The 17,551-nt window shown below is 45.6% G+C and overlaps 1 protein-coding gene across 1 annotated transcript; it reads right to left on the bottom strand.

Moving 5' to 3' along the window:
- Positions 1-1,251: 1,251 nt before the first annotated feature.
- WEE2 (WEE1 homolog 2 (S. pombe)) lies at positions 1,252-14,083 on the bottom strand. Its single transcript, XM_010020611.1, has 11 exons — positions 13,739-14,083; positions 10,484-10,683; positions 9,568-9,616; positions 7,024-7,196; positions 6,256-6,377; positions 4,890-5,036; positions 3,970-4,071; positions 3,554-3,639; positions 2,496-2,666; positions 2,264-2,406; positions 1,252-1,408 (listed from the first exon to the last, which is right to left on the bottom strand). Exons 1-11 carry the CDS (start codon positions 14,069-14,071, stop codon positions 1,252-1,254), a joined length of 1,683 nt encoding a protein of 560 aa, XP_010018913.1. The 5' UTR covers positions 14,072-14,083.
- Between the last annotated feature and the right edge of the window lie 3,468 nt (positions 14,084-17,551).

Raw genomic sequence — 17,551 nt, 5'->3', positions numbered from 1 at the left:
AGGGCAGCGCACCGCAGGCGGGCCCGCTCTTCAGCGCATGAGAGGAAGGGGCGGCCCGCGGGTGGCCGAGAGCGCCCGGGGCGAGGAAGGAGGCACAAAGCGGGGAAAGATAAAAAGTCATGCCGTCATAGGTAAAAAAGGATAAAATCTTTATTTGCACGTTTCCCTTCTTAAAGGACAGGCTCTAACACAGTTTAACACCGACGTTTGAAAACAAACTTAAGTAAAACCCGAAAATAACCGAATTACCAACTTTAGCCTCTCCCTGGTAACAGCACAGCATTCGTGTCCGACTAGCACAGCTAGACGTGCGGCCAGCGAGGATTCGGAAAGTCACATTTAGCAGGGGATGAGATTTAACACATACACACACACGCTTTACATGCGCAATTCCAGAAAGCAACAAGGCCTAAAAAGAACATTTCTGATTTCCCCCATCTTTGGTGGAAGGCCGCATGCAGGTAGTTGCTAGTTGCACCACGTGTAAGATAGTGGAAGGGAAATAGGTAGGGAGCCATCTACCAGCACACCACAGTTATTTACCTCACTTCAGGCAAGAAGTCCTTGCTGACAGGCATAAAACAAGTCGGGCATCAAGGACTAGTCTGCAAGATCTTAACCAGCTACAGCATTTTGTGCTTGTTGCTGGAAGCTGAGTGAGGGGAAGTTTTCCATCAACTTCCACAAGTAAGGCTTCTTAACTCAGTGTTTCCTTTTTGTCCTCCCTCAGCAAAACGCCTTTCCAATCACATCCCAAGGCCAATAGGAGTGGTATGTAACCAGTCTGTCTTCTGATACATAGTTAAAACTGTCTACCATAATCTCTACCTCCTCACTCCTAGGACCACCCAGCTGTAGATAATGTCCCCATGTACAGCCAGTATCTCCCTTCTAAAGATACACAGGTGGCCAGAGCATGCAGACCACAAAAACATCAATAGCAGGCCCCAAATAAACAAAGATGGAAGCGAGTAGAGGAAATGCCATCCTTTCCCTTGTACAGCAAAAGGTATTCTTAGCCTAGAACAAGACCAATTACAGAAGAAATTAGGTAAGAGAGAGAGAGAGGACAATAATCTCATGATCTGACACTTGCAAACTAGTCATTCTTCCCTCAGGCAACATCTCATGATAACTAATGAGGGAACCAAAACCACAACAGGGAGAGCTAATATGGGGCATTGGTCTGTGCATACCCTCTGCTTTTACAGGGCCATTCAACAGCCATTCAGTTTTTTTGAACACAGAAGTTCAGTAACCCAAAGTAAAGCTAAATGAGCGACAGCTCTTCCCTCCCACCAGGCGCTTGCTGTTGTGCTTAGCAGAGGTTTCAGACTGTTCCAACTTGTCACTTCCTAAGGGCTGGTCCTTCATGAGGGTCTGGGCAAGGCGAGCTGCTTTAAGTTCCCTGCAGGGGGGAGACGGGAGAGGAAGAAAATCCCCATCAGCTGCAGAAGCAAGCTATGAACAATCGTGCTCAAGGGGGTTACGGCAGTGCTCCAGCATTGCTGGAGGATGATGACTTTCCACCCTAGAGGGCGAGATGAAGATTACTCTAGGTATCTCCAGAGTTTTTACTTCAGAACAGATCAGCTTTGCAGGTTTAACAAAGAAAACTATGCATCGGGTCATCAGCAACACACTGGCATCACTGTGAAGGGTCCCTCTCTGTTTTTTTCAGGTATTTGCGAACAGTAGAACTTAGATAGAGTCATCTTATCCAGCACAAATACCTAAAGGCACATGCTTTTTTCCCATTGCCTTTTCTCCCTAATGCTGCTCTTCCAGAGCATATTCTGTCCTATCTACATGGAAAGCCTATTCCCCAGCTGACTGTTGTCATGGGGCAGATCCTAGATCCCAGCAGCTCAAAATGTTATTGCCAAGAGCAGTGAGAGGGAGCAAGGGGAAAGAGGATTTCTGCCACCACCTGATATTTCTCTTCCTTCTGTGCTAGACCACTGTTTCAGTGCAGTCTGGATTCCTCGTCTGCCCATTGGCTACATATTGTATTGGTAATTTCCATCACCAGTGCTTGCCATAAGCATGCAAGTTCACTGCTCTAGTTTAGCCAGCTCCTCTGACCCAAAAGTGAACGACAGTTGCTTGGGCACTACAGGTCCCCACTACAGCCCCATCACCCTCCCAGCTCCAGGCACAGGAGCTGACTGGGTCTTTCTGCACTTCAGGTCTCCCAACACTACTGGTGACCTGCACTTGTCATGTCCACATCTTTTTGCCTTCATGCCCAAGCCAGCCCTACCTTTCCAGCATGGCAGTCTTGCATTTCTCCACATTTAGCTGCTTTTGGAGCTGCACTGCTTTTCCACGTGAAGGACAGAGAACTGGATGCTTAGTAAGAGCCATGGCAGAAGGTCTTTCCGCTGGGTCAGGATGGATCATGACCTGGAAGGCAAAGGAATTCAGGCTTTAACACTCCCTCTTGTCACGTGCCAACTGGAAAAGCCTCCATCCTGTCAAGACTAATTCTTCACCTTGAGGAGTTCCAGGAAGTGTTGAGGAAGCTTCTGGGGGATCGGTGGGATATTGCCTTCACGGATATGGTGCCACATGGCCCCATTGTGAGGCAGCGGTGCTGTGCCGGCTGCTAGAGCTACTGTGAGTGCCAGGGCAAAGATGTCTGCCTTCGGCAAATAGCAGTATTGCTGCAGAGAGAAGAAACAGATATGGAAAGGGAACATCCTGATGCGCTGAACAAAGGTGGGTTGTGGTACAAGCTCAAATAGAAACAGCCAAACAAGTATATGTACAACACTGCCCTCACCATCCCAGTTAACTGTTTTCTCCTCTTCAGGATAAAAAAAAACATTGATAGCAGATAGTATCGGTAACTAACAGCACATTGGCTTTCACCCAGTCACAAGGAGCATGCAGCCCACATTAGGATCATCCCAACAAATCCAGAGAGAGGGTGGCCTAATAAATGTGTGCGTCCAGCCTTCACCACAAGGCAATAAGCTAGCCATGCCCAACTCAAACTAAAGACTGCATGTGATGTATGGACCTAATGGTTCCCAATCTGTTTGCAGCACAAAAAGATACTGTCACTTAAATACCTGAGCTGATGAGTACATCGAAGCTGGGTGTTACCTTTTGGTTCACTGGCCAGAGTGGCAAAACCACAGCCAGTTTAAGAGGTATGTTGTGCCTCTCACCTCTCCACACTGCCTGATCAGTGCTTGTTGTACAAAGCAATTGTCTGGAGCATATATTCCTCCGTAATCACATCCAGCAGTTCAGTTGCATCTGGGTGTGTAAATGAAGTGTCTCCAAACTAACAGAAGGTTTTGTCCCATTCAATAGTTGCAATAATCTAATGATAAAGTTACTTATGAGGTATGTTAAATATTCATGACAAGCCCCATGCCCGTACTATTCTTAAAATGTGAATTTTGCCAATTTCACAGCCAGACCAGACACAAGAACAAGTAGATAAGGCAAGGAATATGTTGAAGTAATGATGTCACTACAATTGGTCTCTGCCCACTTACCACCACACTGTTCTCCCCACCACCCTGCCAGCAGCAAGTACCTCTTGCAAAATCTCATTAGCCAAAAAACGTCTGTCTCCTTCCTCCACCTGGGGGTTTGTTACTGATGTCACATGGCCAAGGTCACCTGAGACAAAGAACAAGCAACTAAGGCAGCAAACTGATGTAGATGTCCATCAATAAAAGCTTGCATTTCATAGGCACCAGCAGAGCAGTTGGGAAATACCGTGTAAGAGAGCAAGCTTGCCTCTACGCAGAAATCTGGGCTTGGAAACAAGCACTTGAGTTTTCTAGGACTTGTCTCTTTAAAGGAATTAATTCTGATAAGTAGCAAAGGCATTCAAGACTCTGTTGCCGGTTTATTATGCAAGTCTCTTCAGCCAGCAGGACAAAGTAGTATCAAGCAGCAATGAGCAGCCCTAATCTTAAGCCAGTTGTAAAGTGAGTTTAAACCTACCAATCTTATACACCACACCAGAAGAGAATTCATCTTCACTGTCACTCTCATCCTGCCCAGGAGGGCTCACAGCTGCCAGCTTGTGACAGATGAAGATATTACCTGCAAGACAGTGAAGTTTAGCAGTTGTGAAGTATCAGCAGCCAGACTGCAGCAGCCTGACAGCTTTGTAAGAAATCACAGTTAAGCTTTGCAGCCAGAGAAACTACACACATGCTTCTCACCCGTTAGTCTGCTTTTCATCCAGCTCACATACTCAGCAATACAGCTGGCAGAAGACAGTTGTGACTTTTGCATAAAATATCCCAGCGTTACCAACTTTTCCACCCCTCCCTTCTGCCCCCCAAGATAAAAGCACTATTTCATCAGTAAAAATGAGCTCCACTATGAGGATATAGCTATGTGACACTGGAGAGAGTATTGCCCTGGAGGCACCCATCCTCAGCTGCAGAGATGAAAGCTTGTACTGTTTTTTGCAGGAACTTAATCTCTCAGCGTAGGTACAATGAATATTCATTCCTCAGCTCTCACATACAAAGGTCAAGTGTTGTGCAACAAGACAACCACAAATAAGGAACTCCCCACCATCATTAGCAGCCCTACTTGCTCCACAAGTATCAACGCAATTCCCATGAGCTAGGATTACGAGTATCATGAAACTTAAGTAAAATGCTGCCAACTGTCAACAAAGTCTCAGTACTACAGCATCAATAATGGCAAGATATAAAAAAAAAAAAAAAAAAAAAACCAAAAAACCAAAAAAAACCAAACCAAACCCCACAAGGCATTCACCTTTTAGGGCAAAATCTTCTTTCCTTTGAAGCGTTGTAATAGGTCCAGCCAGAAGGACCTGTTACAGATGCTGTCTGTGGAGGGTTACTTGGAGAACCCTCCACAAAGGAGGAGGGTGCTGTACTTACTAGGTTTGATATCCAGGTGCACAAGGCCAGAGTTGTGGATGTATTTTAGCCCCATGGAGACTTGTAACAGTATTTCTTTCAGCTCCATTTCTGAGAAATACTGGCCAAGCTTTGCATTTTCCAGCAGCATGTCTTGGAGGCTCCCACCTAGTGAAAACAGTCAGTCAGACCTTACAAAGATTTTATGGAACACCATGTTTGAAAGCTTAGTAGAAACTGTTGTCCAGAGAAAGTGCAGGCTTGCTAGTGGCAAACCCTGACCAGACCAGCTATATATGTTCTAGTGATCCAACTAGGACATCACTGTTTGGCTTCAGCCTTTCTATTGCCTCAGAGCACCCTTTGTCCTGCTTGCCAAGGACTGAGCAACTGCAGTTCTACCTACCCTACCAGGGCTGACCTGGTAGTGATGCTGCTGCATGTGAACAGTGGAAAAGTTGATTACTTTTGCAATGCTAACAGGTGTAAAAACAGGTATGTGAATGGTAGAGCAAGGAAGTTAAGCTCCCACTAGCAGGTTTGAGTGGGAAATATAACTTGACACAGAAACAGAGTTTTGTGGGTCTCCAAGGCATTCTGGCTATTCAGGACTAGTCAATACCATGACCCCTCTCCCAAGCAACCTGCTCTTCATCACCTTTCCTTTAGTGTCAGATGTTCATCCTCTAGAATACAAGAAATGCATCAGTGCTGCAGCAATGATCACCAATTTCATGGTTTCTTCCATGAGATTTGAAGTCATTACTCCAAACAGCTGTCATCACCCATCACTGTGGGAGCAGTTGAAAGATGAGAGCTACATATTTGCCTTCTGTTCCTCTAGTAGCAGAGGTGTCTTTTACAATGTCTTCCAGTGTTTGGGAGTTTGCCAAGGGCAAACTCAAGTACAAGTGTACCACCCTGCCTGCAGCACCCCTGTTACAGTTTACCTCATTATTTAGCTCCATTCCTCTGCAGCTGTTGAGCCCTAGTCATTCTGCAGATTGTCACTCCCCTCCATTAAGAAGGGTTTGTTTCCAAGGTACATTCACTTAGCTTATGTGCTTGCGTCACTCAGATCAGGTTTTACCTGAGCAGTCCCAGACAAGCTGTAAGCATCAGCATGAGGATCACTTCTCCCAGGCCAGCCAATGCAGAGGAACAGGTTTTAAAATCCCACAGATTAGAGAGTATTCATTACTCATAAGGCACTAGCATCATTCAGAGCTTTGTCTAAATATTATGAGCCCTCACTGGATTCTCCATGGCACTGTAGCCCCAATGCAACTTGCCTAATTGTAAACCAAAACATCCCATATTCAAGTACAAAAGCAGGTACCTGCACCCATCCCGAGACCTCAGGCTTTAACAACACCGCAGCTCTTACCATTGCAGTATTCATTCTGGATAATCATGTGATCATCCTCTGCCCACGCCGAGTAGTAGCGCACAACATGGGGGTGGTGTCCAAGGACAGCGTGAGCATAAACCTCGCGCAGTGCCACAGGCCTGGAGAAGCATGCACAGAGAAAGCAGTGGTGACAGGGTGACAAGGTCCTGCTTGGGACCAGAAGGGGAAGCCTGGGTTGCAGCCTGGCTTGAGAAAGGGAAAGTAGAGGTGTTTAGGACTTTCTCTCGGGTTTTGGCAGACTGACTGGCTCTCACAGCTGCTGAAGCAAAACTCACCCATGCTCAAGTGTGCTGAGCAGCTGTCAAAAAACATAGATCACTGAGCAAGGCTTGTTAAAGAGGTAGAGGCAGCTTGAAAGGCTTTGCTTTAGCATGCAGGACAACATTACCTGGTCAATACAGATGTAAGCAGTGCTGGCTGCATAGCGGGGCAGGGACATATCACAAATGAGCTGTTTGACAGTTGTTATTTTAAAGATACCAGCTGCATGGACATGAGAAGTTCAGGTAAGCTGTCATCTCACTTTGCAATGTATGTGGCTTCTTCTCTTTCTCAGGCATTTATATCTGACAATCCTGAAGTGGTAACTTCCCCCATTCTCCCTGCTATTATTTGGCAGTGCAACAGCAGCCAGTTTTTGCTTATGCCACCCCTCAGATACCTTTAGATCCACACTCCCTCCCATCACACCTCCCAAGAACATGCCCATCATTTCATCTGGCAGTTTCTAGCTAGCACACTCACTCATCAGCGGATCCTGCCAGAGGCCTTTTGGAGCGCTTGATGGCATAAACACATCCATCAAGACGTTTGATGCACTTGTAGACAGAGCCAAATTCCCCCACACCAATTCTTTCTAGTTCCAGGAACTCCTTCTTGTAACGGGAAACCATGTTGCTCTCTTTCAGAGGATATCTCTACAAGGTCACAAAACCAAAGTCAAGCATGAGTTTAAATACTTAGATGATAACACCTGTCATGTTTTTGGAGCTGGGTAGCACTTGTTCTCACAAAGCACCCATGTTGCTCCCTTTCCCATTGTGGATGTTCATTCAGGCACACTTCCTTCTTGAAATGCTCCATTTCTCTTTAGCATGTTGTGTTTTTTTCCTGACCACCTACCCAAGGTGGTCAGTTGGCTGTATGTGCCTAAGCCTCCTTGGGTTACAACCGTCACACCTCTTCTCTTGGCAGCCCTGCCCAGTTTCTTGAACTGTGGCTGATGGAGTCAGGGATGAACAGCAGACAACAAGAAGTCTTTCACCCAGCTACTGCAGGCTCAAGATGACCCATTTCCAGCCTTGGTAGGTGGGCATCCAGTACCTCTGAATCAGACTCCTGTACTGAACTTGTTTAAACAAGTGCTATTGCCTATTTTGAGCTCAGGAGAGAAGCTCATTGTGTTGGCTTAATGCAACCCCAGCTATGCAAGAACTTGCTTTACTCTGGCAGCTAAGGCTGCCTGCAGCAAGGACATTCTGGATGAGTTCAGCCTCTCATCATGTTTGAAGTACCAGCTGTTGACTAATGGAAGATTAACAGATCTCGGTGTATGTGTTTGTATTCCTAGCAATTTCTCACCAGGAGCCACTTTTCCACAAAGGGCTGAAAGCCTGCAGAACAGCTGGAACATCATTATTGCTACACTAATGGTCATTAGGGAAATAGGAGCTGCCAGTACTGCTTGTAGAGTGATGCCAACTGACAGGGGAAATAACTGAATGGGAGACAAGAAAAGAGATAAGCAGTGAAGCTTGAAGTGAACAACAAGAGAGTGGATTAGGTAATTTTTCTTCATCCTCTTCTGTCCCTTACAGGGACGGTGGCTCACGTTGCACATTGGTTTCCACAGAAATCCCTGCTGTGATTGCTGTAGTATGTGGTATAAGACCTTAAAGGGTGGGAGTAAAGATTTGGTCCCCACAGCCAGTAAGATGTAGCCCGTACAAACCAGCAGCCCTTCACAACAGGTTGTATTTCATAAGGCAGCTATATTTTGTAGTATCTTAAAAAGCTCAGGGAATAAAGATACTTGCTAGTACACAATTTTGTGTCCATATTACATACTCATTCTAGTCAGCACTCAATCAGAATAATATTTCAGTAAGTCACAAGCTGAGGCTTTCTTCTTAGGGAAGAATTTTGGTAGCCCAGATATTACCTAGTAAAATATTTAGTCTGCAGCTGTAGTTTTTCCATGGAGACCGTTTTTTTTCTGCAATACCACTCTTGTCGGCCAGAGGGTACCATTATTCTTCTAGTAAGCCTAATTATTTCACAGTTACAATGAACTTGCTTGTACAAGACAAGATACTTCCTTCAAGGAGCTGCTCAGGAAAAATGAGATTTTTACCTAATCTGAAGGCAGATACTTAGTTCAGGTTTAGCTTGCTTTCCAGAAACCAGCTGGATGAGTATCTTCCCCCAGATAAAAGTGGGAAGAATGTAGGATATGGGTTCCCACACCAGCTGCCTATCTCTGCCAGTACAACTGGGGGTACATGAGACCTCACACCCTGCCCCACACAGCCAGGCCAACACACCGTACCACTGACACTTGCCAGCAAAGCACAGGCATCAGCAACAGCAAGAGAACTTGGTTTTGAGTTGCAAGACAGCATTGCTGTCCTGTAGCTATATAAGCTGTGAAGGGACCTTCCCTTGGACCCCAAGGCACACAGACACCCCCCCGCTGGACATTTTCCTACTGAAGTACAGTATTTGCTGCCTTGGTTCAGAAGTTTGCCATTGTAACTACTGCAATTGAAACTCTGCATTCAGTACTTATCCACATCAGAGCTGTTCAGCTCAATACCTGTGTTTTTGCAGTGCAGATCTGTATATTATCTGCAATATAGAAACATCCAAAGATGCTCAGTACACCGATTCGTATGAACAGCAATAAACCTGCTTTTTCAAACCACAAAGGTATAGTCACTATTTACACCAACTCAATAATACAGTAGTACAGTTCTCCCTAAGGGACCAAAACTACATTATATTTCCTAGAAAGACTTCCTGACCAAAAATCAATGAGTTTTTAGGCTTACTTGTCAAAGTGTCAGATCTGCTTTAGTACAGGTTTCCTTTAGAGATAAGAATCATGTCCTAGTTTGTCTCAAACAAATGTTAACATAAAACATTCAGCTTGGAATTATTCTGTCATAAGTATTCATCCTCTGTCATGCCACCATGATTTATACTCCAAAAGCCAAGTAGATTTCATCAAGCACCTAGTCTTTACAAGTGCCTTATCCTCTCTGTGGAGGGAAATATACAGACACTCACCGGTGTAGGTAGCTCCCATTTTGTTTGACTTCTTGGATCAGGATCCCTCCTATAACAGAAGTTTAAGAAAGTCTAGATTTATCATTTCAAGGCATCAATCCAACTGAGATTTGAAATGAAAATATTTTTCAAGAGAAGCTCCAAACCTTGTTTGACAGTTTAATTAAAGATGTATTTTGTAGAGTGTTAATATACAAACAGTTTCTAGTTGAGGCCTTAAAGACTGTAGTCCCAGACAAGGAAGCCTTCTGTTTCCAGAAGCCTCCACATACCAACCTCAGTACTGCTCACAAGACTAAATGATTGTTTGGGGGCATCGTTCTCCTGGCCACCTTATTACTGGTGAAGCTGCACTGGGCAATGACCTTGCACAACAAGCTCCTAGTGAAGAAGATAACTGCTCCACTGTGATTTCAAAGGGGATGCCCAGCTGAGCATCCGTTACAGTTGGGGCCAGGAGTTGTAGTGCACAGGTATTTGACTATGTTTGTGTTTTGGTTAACCCAGATGAGATCTGGAGCTTTTGCAGGTCAACAGAAACCTGCACCCATCTTAAAAGCTGTATTACATGCAAGCATGCCTGTAATTTCTCCCAGGTTGTGGGTATGAGCATAACTGAATCAAGCTCCACTCCACCCATGTCCAGGAGAGAGAAGTACAATTTTCTCCTACAGCCACAGCATTGAGGTTAGCCATTGATCCCTTACTTACATTTCTGAACAAAAGGCAACAGCTTACTTTATTTATATTTCTACTACCTTCATGTGTCTGCATATGTTTGCTCTGCACCAATGACTACTACAGAAGTGAATGATTCATTGTTAGCAAATAAGTCCAGGTACAAGACATCTCCATCGTTACTTATCTCCTTTAAACAGCCTCCTTCCAGCCTGTTATTTAAGAGTAGTTCACTTACAGCTCTCCTCTGGTCTTCTGCTTGCCATTAGGAAGAAAGAGCATTTGTCGATATGACTCTGGTGTAAAAGGGTTAATGTTGACAAGAGATGCCCGAGTAGAGTCATCCAAATCAGCACCAGGAGTGAATCTCAGGTGTCGGAAGCCTTTGGGTGGGACCTTTGTCCCAGATGAAGGAAAAGCTGTCTTCGATAACAGGCTCTGTGTCGAGGGGAAAAAAAAAAAAAAAAAAAAAAAAAGAGGGGGCAGATAGGCAAGCAATGGTTTTGTTGCTGCAGTGTCAGAATAAAGTCTTTGCTCTCCTGCAAATCAAGGAGATCTCTGCTCCCTTCCTCGGGATAGCTGAATGATTAAACCCCTGCATCCCTAGTTTAGTCCTGACAGTTTTCTTCTCTTTCCAGAGAATTACATTATTCACTAAGCCCTTTCAGACTCTGTTCTCTGCTCACAAGGGTGAGGCCTGCAGAGCCATTTTGGCAAGCACAGTCCTAAAGAGCCAGCTGCTCATCTTCCCCACCTACAGAGACACAGAAATTACATCATATGTCGCATTAACACAGAAGACTCAGTTCTGCCAAGCAGGAACTATTGCACCAGTTTGGTCAGGACAGGTTTGTCAGAAGATGTGATAGAACATCACCCAGGTTTCCTTTTCGTTCCCCAGCAAAAAGCAGCATTAGCATAGGGGGAAGTTGGTAGAAATATTTTTATATGTCTACTGGAAAAGTGACCAGAACACAGTTCTCATCAAGAAGGAAACAAAGTTTGAGAAATATAAGTTCAGAAGGAACATCTGGATCTTCTATAGTTCAGCTTCCCACAGAAGAACTTTGGGTTTCACCTACTAGTTCAAAGCGCTGGGCTGAGTAAAGCATAGCTTCAGAGAAGCACCCCGTCTTGATCTGAAGACAGAAAAATACACTTGCTGTGATTTTACCCCTTGAGTACCCACCAACATTTTGAAATACAAGTTTGTTTTTTGACTTCAGCAGAGTAGCGTAAGGTCTAGGGAGGGTTTTAATATATACCTCTCCTAGTTAAAAGCCCTTCAAGAATCCAGAACTCTCCCTGTCATGAAGATCAAGATACTTCTATATCTTTTTGACCCAACAGTGGTCTTAGTCTTGTGAGTGGAAACATGGCTCCAAGATCGTATCCAGAGTTTCTCCCTTCTCTCATTGAAAGCTTTTGAGGATAAGACTCCTCAAAAGCTGCATGCAGTGTCCTGCATCCACCTGATCGATGCTGCACTCATGGATATAGCTACTTCTGGGACATCACTCTGTTTCTACCCCACACTTGGAAGTTCAGCTGCTTGTTTACTATGAACCTGAAAGTGCTTATTGATCACTTTCTCAAGCTCTGGTTTGCATCTCCTTGCTCTTGGATGGAAAAGTTCTGCATATGGACATATCAAAAGCAGTATATGTCCAAGCCCAATTTCCCCAGCAGCTTAGAAGCTCTGTAGAACTGTGGTTATGTTCTAGTCTAAACACAAGAAAGGGACCTAAAATACCATCGTAGCCTGCTGTTGTGTACATGCATTTCCCATCTGCTCTACTAGGGCTCTATTTTGTAATCAAGCAGACTTGCCTCCAGTGTCATCATCTGAGAGTAGCTGCTGCCATACAGTGTAAGCAACTAGCTCTAGCAATCTGTTACAGGATTGGGCAAGTCTGCAAAATACAATCATATTGTATCACAAACACATGCATCATAGCTGGGGCTCCAGTGCTCATCTCTCTGCAGCTGGATGTGACTCTGCTCTTACCCTTTCTCTTGCCTCCAAGTGTTTCAAGATCACTGCTCCCAGCTTTGTTTAGAAGCAGATTTAGGCCTTTTAGACCCTACCTTTTGCAGCATGCTTGGAAACCAAGACCCTTCTCCCTGAAGACAGCAAAGGAAAAGAAATTGTTGATTTACTGCAATTGCTGCTCATGGGCTACAAGGTGACAAGCCACAAGCAGCACGTCTTGAAGCATCCAGCCAACATGTTACCTACACAAACACGCACTCAGAACACGCTCCATTACCAGTAGATCAGATGGTCTGGAAGAGATTGGAGATCTCTCACCTATTTTCAGATGAGATTCGGGGAGATTTCTTATAAATGATCAATGCAGAAAATTCTTGGAGTGATGCCATTTAGAGCCACTTTCCCCTAGAGGGTGACAGACCACTCCTCAGTAAACATGGCCGCACAGTTGGTCGTATGTGGGCATAGGATCATTCTTCTCCCCATACAATCAGCTTTCTGGAGGGCAACAGAAGTCAAATCCCACCTTGGAAGTACTAAAAGGGCTCATCTTCTGTGTACCACTTAAGCAAAGGAGCAGTAATACAGAGCAGGAGAGAGGACTGAAAGAGCTACTTTCATTGCAAGTCTTGAATGCTAGAAGCTGGTGCACACAACAGAAGCTATCTAGGAACAGAGGATTGGTGCCAAGCCTCCGCTTATGCTTACAGAAGACAGAACAGATGCATTATATTCTGTACAAGAAATTTCACAGAAAACAGGTGCTAGGATCATTCTCCCAAGACACTAACTCAGTAGATAGGTTACGTTTTAGGACAGTGACAGAGAGGAAGACAGGCTAACCTTCCTCCACAAGCACACACTGATTCGTTACCCCAAATCCCACAGGGGATTTGCTACCCTGAGGACAAAGTCCGACTTTCCCTAAATTCACTGAGCAGCTCAGCTCCACAGAAAAAGAGAATGAACATCACTGGACAGCAAGCTGGTCAGAACAATCCAGGCTCACCAAAGTATACCCCAGCCACATCCAAAAAAAGTGCTGAACAGAGCAGCCAGGGAAGCTGCCTGTCTCCAAGTTCCCCTCAGAATGATGAGCACCTTGAAGGGAGAGGGAGTTGCACTTATCCCTCTGGGAGCACATTACATGCTTGCTACATAGATGCTGCAGATGCCAACCCCCTAAACAGAATGCGAGGGGCACACAGGCAGCCAAGGCACTTGGTTGCCTGGGGGTTTTGTTTCGTTTTGGTTTTTTTTAACTCGGAATTACCTGATGCCAACTAATGGGTTTTAACAACAGCTTGGAAAGATTCAAGACACTTACTCCCACGCACAGGTTTCTATTCACACCTACAGCATAATCCTTTGATGGCTAAGGAGCTCATGGTCCACATCTCCTAGAGACAAGCAACAGGTCCCTTCACCACCCATGGAGCAATGCCACAGCAATGCTGGAGACCTTGCCTGCTCAGACACAGAGCGGACACATGCCATTACCTTGGGAGTGTGTGGGGTATCACAGAGCTGCAGCTTTTTCCAGGTGATGTGCAGTGGTGTCTCAGCATCACCCGGCCTCTTGCACACAACCGGGGAACGCACCAGGGTAGGACTCATCCAGGCTTTTGTCCTGCTCAGGAAGATGTCACTAAGCTTTCTCGAAGGGGTTGCTGGCAAAGGGCTGCTCCCTTGCCACTTCAGGAAGTCACAGCTCCTGGAGGGGCTCGAGCTCGGGGTGTCTTCTTCATTTATACTTCTGTCTTCACTCTCTTCACCACAGCTGGAAAAGTCCAGTCGCTGAATGAAGTCATCACTGTTGTCCCAGTCATCCATCTCACCATATGAAACAGAACAGAACTAGTATGATACTGGCCTGCCTTGTTAGGAGGAGTAAGGCAGAGGGAGAGGAAGAGAGCATTACTTACACAGACAGAGTAACCATCCTCATCCTATTCTTTGCCTTATTAAGACATTAGTTCTACTTATCACATGCATCCCCCACCCCAATCCCACATACACAGAAACCTTGATCACTTGTTGATGCTACTTGATGACATTGATTATGGAAAAGCATCCCAGAACTACCAAGTACAAATCCATTCAGCTACTGCTCACGTAACAGATTTTACTTTTTGTCTTACTGGCATAAGTTAAATACAACTCAGAAGTCCCTGCCTTTCCCAGTAAGCCTCCAGGGCAACTTCTCCACCTACCAATACCTTATCCACTACTCTCATCACACATAAGAACAGAGCTTCCATATACTAAATGACAACACACACCAGCTTTCATCCTTTTCTACTTTACGTTTCTCAACCAGAGAAAAAGAATCCATGCTACATACAGCTGTAAAAGCAGAGGGTGCCCCAGGGTAATTACCAGATACCCTACAGACAACCCTTCTCCTGGCCTGGCACATTTATAACCACCACACACACGCACAGCTGAACCACTGGTAACAGGAAACTGACAGCACCTGAGCACAGTTGCCTGGTGGCCGAGGGGTTCTGCTGTGGATGTGGATTTGATGTGCTTGCAACCAGCTCTGCAGGGAGCCAGGGCTCCCTCTGAGTCATTTCCTTCCTTTTCCCCTTCCTTCCTTCCTTTCCCTCCTCCAGCTTCCCAGGGCCTGCGGGGAGGTGATGTTTGCTGACAGCCAGGCTGCTCCATGATAATCCCATCAGAGATGCAGTCTCTGTGGGCTTTACTTGTATGAATGATTAGTCTAATGGTAACGGGGTGCTGCGCTTCCTTCTTTTAAGTCAGAATTTCACTTCCTGTACTTAGGTGCGTGCTAGGTTACACAAGCATTGCAGCCTGCATGGAGAGGTTAGTAGCCTAATTTACAACGTGCTGGGTTTCAGGAGAGGGTTAGGGACCATGCACAGGTCTTTGTATGGCTTCCCATCATGAGGTTTCAAGGGGGAGGAGGGAGAAGCCGGCTGCGTTGGCAAAGGCAGCCTGTCAGGTAGGGTTGCTCTGCTGCTCACGGGGATTGAGTCAATGTCTCCTCTCTGTGAAAAAGAGATCTTTCTGTGCCTCTGTGAGCCAGCGTTTTGAAGAGGGACTAAAGTGAGTTTTAACTAACCGGGGGCAAGGTTACAGCAGCCTTTTTTGTCACTATCAAGGGGGTCTGCTAGAAGGACAGGCACAAACAGGAAGTGGCTGCAGCCCAGAGGAGGCAGGGATTTCTCAGAACCAGCACCTGCTTTCCTCTGCACACCTGAGAAAATAAAGGGACAATTCTATGATTCTATAATTCTATATTGATCTGAGGTCACTCAAGCCCTCCTAACCTGGTCTTTGAATGAAACACATGACCACACGGGTCTCGGAAGTTGCCCGTTCAGACTGTGACGAGCAACTCATTTGATACAGGCCACCCAAGCGGTGTCAGGGGGACATGCCAGGAGCTCAGTATTGTTCTTACGGCTCACATCTGGCCCAGAGGTTGTAGTGTTTCTTCCAGGCACAGAGCCTGTTGCTGCCCTGCAGACTCCTTTCCCAGGTCCAAAAGCCTGGCAGTGCTGGTGCTGGCTGCTTTTGCTGTGAAAAGCTGTCTCTGCAGCATCTGGCCAGCTGAGATCCTGGGTCAAGACCACTTCAGTACTGCTCTGATCTGACTGTATTAATGAGCTGTTCAGGACTTGGAGCCTTGGATAGAAATGTTTCATGTTAAATCTGAAGAAATAATGCTTTTAGTCCCAGTAACTACATTTTGATTAATAATCCCGCAATGAAACCCCTTCAGACCACAGTTCTAATCCCATCTGAAACATTTTTTTTAATTATTTTTTCTTTTTTGTTCTCCCCCTCAGGGTTATAGGCAGTGTCCATTTTCTAAAGAGTAATGTGACATGTAAAGGAGAAAAGTTGGACTTGCTGTGTAAAGAAGGCCCAACTTGTTCATCTTGCATCTTCTAACTAAAAGTCACCACATTTTATCATAGAATCACAGGATGGTTTAGGTTGGAGAGGACCTGAAAATCATCCAGTTCCACCCCCCCTGCCATGGGCAGGGACATCTTCCACTAGAGCAGGTTGCTCAAGGCCCTGTTTCTGTTTTTTTTCTGGAGGACTACTTAAAGATCTGAGGACATTTTCTTAATCCTCAGTCAGAGGGAAAAGATGTTCATTCTCTTTTGAGGGAGAGTGTTTTCTCCTGAAAGGGTCACATCCTCTCCTGACCTACATCTTTTCATATTTGGTGAAATAATAAAGTAGAAAATGTGGCCTTCGTTTTTTGCATGTGTCCAGCAGAGTGTGCCCTCAGCAGGCCCAGGTTGCTGGCCAAGGCAGTGCAAATAGCTTTGGTGCCACAAGGTCTCTTGTCACCAGAAGCTGAGAGCTTGGAGGGTGATGACATTTCGCATACCGCAGAGGCGACACTGGCAGCCTCTGTTCCCCATCCTCTGCTCTCCTCGCTGCATCCCCTCCATCCTGCCTGGGTGCACCACAAATAGCCAGATTTGTTTCCCCTGCCTGGATCGCTGGGGGACAGACTGACGTTCGCGCCAGCACCACTGTGGGGATGGAGAGGAGAGAAACGAGCTGTCACTTCAGCATCACTGACGCGCAGAGAAAATGTTCATCAAAATGAAGCTTGGCACCGCCTGTATGGGTAAAGTGAAGCATGTGGCCAAGTATTTGCAGAATCTGGCTTTTCTTTATTCAGTAACAAATAAAGTGCAGGGTTTGGGTTCTTTCTATACCAGTCACCTTCCACGAAAGACTCCATCTGCTAAACACCACCTACTGCGGTTTATAGCTCTGCAAAGTAAATTTGTGCATGGGCTTTGTGAAACAAAATGCCCACTCAGAGTCGGAGCTGTCTGAAATGGAGCTCACGGCAAATGGACGCTAATGTTACCAAAGAAAAAGGGAGAAAGAAACCAAACCCCACTGCTGAGGAAACTGGATGATGAGCTTCTTAATGGTGTATCGAACACTAAGAGCTGCTCAACAGGAAAAAAGTGAGGCAATTAAAGCTTTTATGACAGTATCTTCCCTTTAATTGTGGCCTGCTTAATTGGGTGATTCAATTAATCAGAAAGTCCTAGGGAACCGAGTTAAACCTAATGACACTTAATGACATTGGCGGTCACATAATGAGGATGGTAATTACACAAGTTGGCTGCCTGTGGATGCCTTGGTCGCACTTGTGTTTGTCTTCCAACATCAAGCTGATTCTGGCTGTTTCTCTGACAACTGTTCCACATCCTTCTATACCACATACATATCTACACTACGCCCCCCAAATCCCTCAGTGTATGCTGGATCGTGCCGCTGACCCTTCCAGGTCTGTGCCTTGCA

Source organism: Nestor notabilis, unplaced genomic scaffold (assembly GCF_000696875.1).
Source record: "Nestor notabilis isolate BGI_N333 unplaced genomic scaffold, ASM69687v1 scaffold23708, whole genome shotgun sequence".
Lineage (NCBI taxonomy): Eukaryota > Metazoa > Chordata > Aves > Psittaciformes > Psittacidae > Nestor > Nestor notabilis.
This window is presented reverse-complemented; position numbering and strand designations above follow the sequence as displayed.

Bases quoted from the DNA above. Each gene is read 5' to 3' on its own strand.
- WEE2 (XM_010020611.1), bottom strand. From the start codon at position 14,071: ATGGATGACTGGGACAACAGTGATGACTTCATTCAGCGACTGGACTTT. The intron at 7,197-9,567 runs GTGAGTGTCTGT...GTGACCTTGTAG, and splicing joins AATGGGAGCTACCTACACCG to AGATATCCTCTGAAAGAGAG. The intron at 5,037-6,255 runs GTAAGAGCTGCG...TGTTTTCACTAG, and splicing joins CCAGAATGAATACTGCAATG to GTGGGAGCCTCCAAGACATG.